The sequence below is a fragment of the Echinops telfairi genome, unplaced genomic scaffold, assembly GCF_000313985.2.
Source record: "Echinops telfairi isolate 266 unplaced genomic scaffold, ASM31398v2 ScPeMD7_7467;HRSCAF=8505_1, whole genome shotgun sequence".
In the NCBI taxonomy this organism is placed as follows: domain Eukaryota; kingdom Metazoa; phylum Chordata; class Mammalia; order Afrosoricida; family Tenrecidae; genus Echinops; species Echinops telfairi.
The window spans coordinates 22,685,993-22,690,085 of record NW_022111368.1 but is presented as its reverse complement, the minus strand read 5'-3'; the positions used below and the strand labels follow the sequence as shown (position 1 = coordinate 22,690,085).

General features: G+C 40.3%; 1 protein-coding gene across 3 annotated transcripts in view; it reads left to right on the top strand.

The window, feature by feature from the left end:
• Nucleotides 1-4,093, top strand: part of IL1R1 (interleukin 1 receptor type 1) — a 100,868-nt gene that overhangs the window by 91,646 nt on the left and 5,129 nt on the right. For all 3 annotated transcript variants that reach the window (XM_045283899.1, XM_045283898.1, XM_045283900.1), the window contains one exon: nucleotides 3,894-4,061. In XM_045283899.1, the coding sequence (XP_045139834.1) occupies nucleotides 3,894-4,061 (168 nt within the window). The remainder of the gene's footprint in view (nucleotides 1-3,893; nucleotides 4,062-4,093) is intronic.

Here is a 4,093-nt window from a genome sequence, read left to right as displayed (position 1 = left end):
TCAGCGGTTGTGTCGGGAAGGTGAGCATCATAGAATGCCAATTTACTAGAAGAAAGTATTCTTGTGTTGAGGGAGTAGCCCAAGCTACTTTCAATATGCTTCGCCAACACCATAATTCAAATGCATTGATTCTTATACAGTTTCCTTATTCATTGTCCAACTTTTACCTGTGTATGAGGGAATTGAAACTACGCTAGCTTGGCACAGGGGCACTTTAGTCCTCAACGCGATTTCTTCACTTCTCCACACTTTAAAAGAGGTCTTGTGCTGCAGATTTGCTGAATGCAGTAATGCCATTTGATTTCTTGATTAGTGATTGGGGACCCAACCCTGATGAAATCTGTGACAACTTCATACTTTCTCCATTTCTCATGATCCTGTCTATTGGTCCAGTTGTGAAGATTTTTGTTTTCTTAACATTGTGTTGAAATCCGTACTGAAGTCTGTAGTAAGTGCTTCAAGTCCTGAAAGTGATTTCAGCAAACAAGGTTTGTTGTCTAAATTTTGCAGATTGTTAGTAAGTGTTCTTCCCATTCTGACGCCTCATTATTCCTTATGTAGTTCAGTTTTTTTATGATTTGCTCAGCATTCAAATTGAATAAGCATAAGGAGAGGAGCTAGCCCGATGCTCTTGTTTCCTGATTTTACACCGCCCAGCGTTTCTTTGCTCTTTCCAGCAACTCCTTCTTGGTCCGTGTACAGCGAACACAGTGAAGTGTCCTTTATTCCCGCTCTTCTCAATGTTGTCTGGGAATCGTTGTGACCTGCGCAGTTACGTGCTTTTGCATAGTTAGAAGCACAAATAAACGTCTTTCTGGTATTCTCTACCATAAGCCCAAATCCATTTGACAAAAACAATGATATCTTTTTTAAAAAAATTTTATTCTATATAGTATTTGTATATGAGGTGTGTCTCGCTCTCGTTTTTTAATCGTGTTATTAGGGGCTCATACAACTCTTATCACAATCCATACATACATCCATTGTGTAAAGCACATTTGTACATTCATTGCCCTCATCATTCTCAAAACATTTGCTCTCCACTTAAGCCCCTGGCATCAGATCCTCATTTTTTCCCTCCCTCCCTGCTCCGTCTTTCCTCATAAACCCTTGATAATTTATAAATTACTACTTTGTCATCTCTTGTCCTGTCCGACGTCTTCCTTCATCCACTTTACTGTTGTCCATCCCCCAGGAAGGAGGTCACATGTAGATCCTTGTAATCGGTTCCCCCTTTCCAACTCAGGTGGGATACACTCACTCACTGAGTAGGATTGCCCCTCTGGGTTTCCAAGACCATAAGTCTTTACAGGAGCATAGGGCCCCATCGGCCTTCCATGGAGCAGCCAGTGGTTGAAAACTGCTGGCTTTGTTGTGAACACCTAATACATAACTAGGACACATCAAGGTCATATTATGTACTTTTGTGGACTCATTCTCATATTGTTTTACTTCAACTTCTAATCTCAAAACCAAATTCATTGCTATAGAGTTAGTCCTGACTCTTGGTGACTCTATAGGATCAAGCAGAACTGCTCCCATGTGCTGCTGGAGCCGTACATTTGTATGGGAGCAGAAAGCCTCATCTTTCTCCCATGGAGCTACTGGTGGGTTTGATCTGTTGACCTTGAAGGTAGTAGTCTAATGCATAACACATGACAACATCAGAGCTCCTTACATGTGAGCGGCAGATGGTGTGTTTCACAGTCAGCCTTTTGTCTTGTTTGGGCTGATGATATTGAGCATCTCCATCTCCTGTTCCCACAGGTGCAGTCAGGTTCATTCTTGCTTATCCCATGTGTGAAGTCCATGTGTACAGTCACCATATGTGTTTTTGAAAGAACTTATTTGCAGTAAAGAAGTTTTGGTGTTGCAAAACTCTGTCATGCTATTTCTACCTTTGCTTTGGTTACCAAGTTCATATTTCCAATGATTGGTCCTTCTTCTAAAGGAGCTCTTGTTCTCAAATTTGCCATGTCCGTTTCAGCTCACTCATGCCTGGGATCTTGATCTTCCATTTCATTTTTGGTGACTTCTAATTTTCCTAGATACATACTTCATAGATTCCACATTCCTATCATTAATGGACCTTTGTAGCTGCTTTCTCTCATTTTGAGTCAAACCCCATCAGAAATGATGGTCCTGAAGCCTTTACTCCACCCATCTCATTATGATGGACTCAACTTAAGCAGGTGTGTGCATTTGAACCTGAAGGGCTCCTCGTCTGGCACTACATCTGCCAATCTACTGCTACTCATAAGGTTTTTAATCACTTACATGTGGGCAGCCTAGTCCTTCTTTTTTCAGTCTGGAAACACCCCTGAAATTGATTCACCCTTGGGTGACCTATCGAGTATTTGAAAGACTGGTGACTTAACTTCTAGAATCACAACTTTGCATATCAGGACAGTAGAGCACATTGGCATGCATTGTCATACATAAGTATCATTTCATAATTAGTATGATCTACTTTTTTTGTAGAAATAAATGATTCCTAAAGCATTTTCCCACAATAGCCTAGTAACAGTTTTTAAAACCTTGCAAAAAAAATCATCATAACATCACAATGAAATAGAAAAGGAAAAGAATATTCTTCATCCTAATTGAAAATTTCACCTCTTGTGGATGAATTTTGAAAGAAAACTCCTTAGATTTTAAATAAGGGACGCTAACAGACCATTAGGAGACATAGAGTGCTGGGCAAGAGAATGTTGTGGGATTTAGGTATGGAAAGAACGATTTATATAACAGAATGGATATCTAGATATAACAGAGTGGTTAAGAAAATGAGGAAAGAGAATTTGGGGTTGAGTCTTTTGGGGAAAGAGACACTAACTGAGAGGTAGCACATGGAGAGCTAACGACATACAATCGAATACCAGATAAGAACAACTTTTTAGTAAAATACAATAAGCAAAAATCTTGTAAGAAATGAATATTTTAACAAGGCATCATATGAGAGGAGGAGTGCTGGTTGAATAGTGGTTACTACTTGGACTGTGGTCAGCAGTTCAAAACCACCCGCCACACCTTGGTTTCCTCCTGTAGACTGTTACAGTCTCAGAAACTCAAAGAAGGCAGTTCTGCCCTGTTCTGTAGGGTCACTGAGTCGACACCAACACAACGGCAGTGAGTTTGTTTTATTTTATCGTATGAGATAAGTTTTACCAAAAATAAGTGTTGCCACAAAATCATCAAAGCCATTATTAAACAAAAACATAAAAATAGGAAGCTATTGTCTTTCTGCATATCCTACATCTAGGTCTATCCACTTCTGAAGATGGGGTTTCTAGTCCCTCCCGGGGGTTCTTCGTGCTGTCTTGACATCCTCCTAGAACTTGTGAAAGAGAAGGACATTCCTTGATGCCATATTCTTGACCTCTTTCTCTTCAAAGCAGCTTTTAATTTTAAAAAGAACCTTCTTCATAATAGGCCTCATGCGATCCTCCTTTGTCCTTTGAGAAAATCTATCAGGGTTACGCTTCAGGCTGATTTCTCGTCCTTGAATTTAACTGGCCTAGCAGATGCCCTCTGAGGCCACTCTTTTGAGTGGCCCCCGCCACCCTGCCACACTCCCTCCCTCCCTCCCCCATCCCCAGGCACCATTAGGAACTAATACAACTACATTATAATGGAAAGAACTCAGCTGCAGCCGCCCATTGATTACGGAGATAGATTAAACATTGTGTCTTGTTGTTTGGAAGATACCATTGCATGCATGAACTGGGAGCCTGGTAGCAATGCTTGTTAACTTACCATCGTGCCTTTAGTATTATGGCTTCGCTCATAATATGGTTCAGCAATCAACATTTAAATGTGAAACGCAGGCTTGTGGAACTGACTTCATCTTCTCTATTTCCTTTGGGTCTAAAGATGCTATATTTTCCCTTTAGCTTCCGATGGAAAGATCTACGATGCATATATATTGTATCCAAAGACCGTTGAGAAAGAATCTGCCTCCAACTCAGATATTTTCGTGTTTAAAATCTTGCCTGAAGTCTTGGAAAAACAGTGTGGATATAGCCTATTCATTTATGGGAGGGATGATTATGTTGGGGAAGGTATGTATACAATGAACAAAAAGTAAAAGATT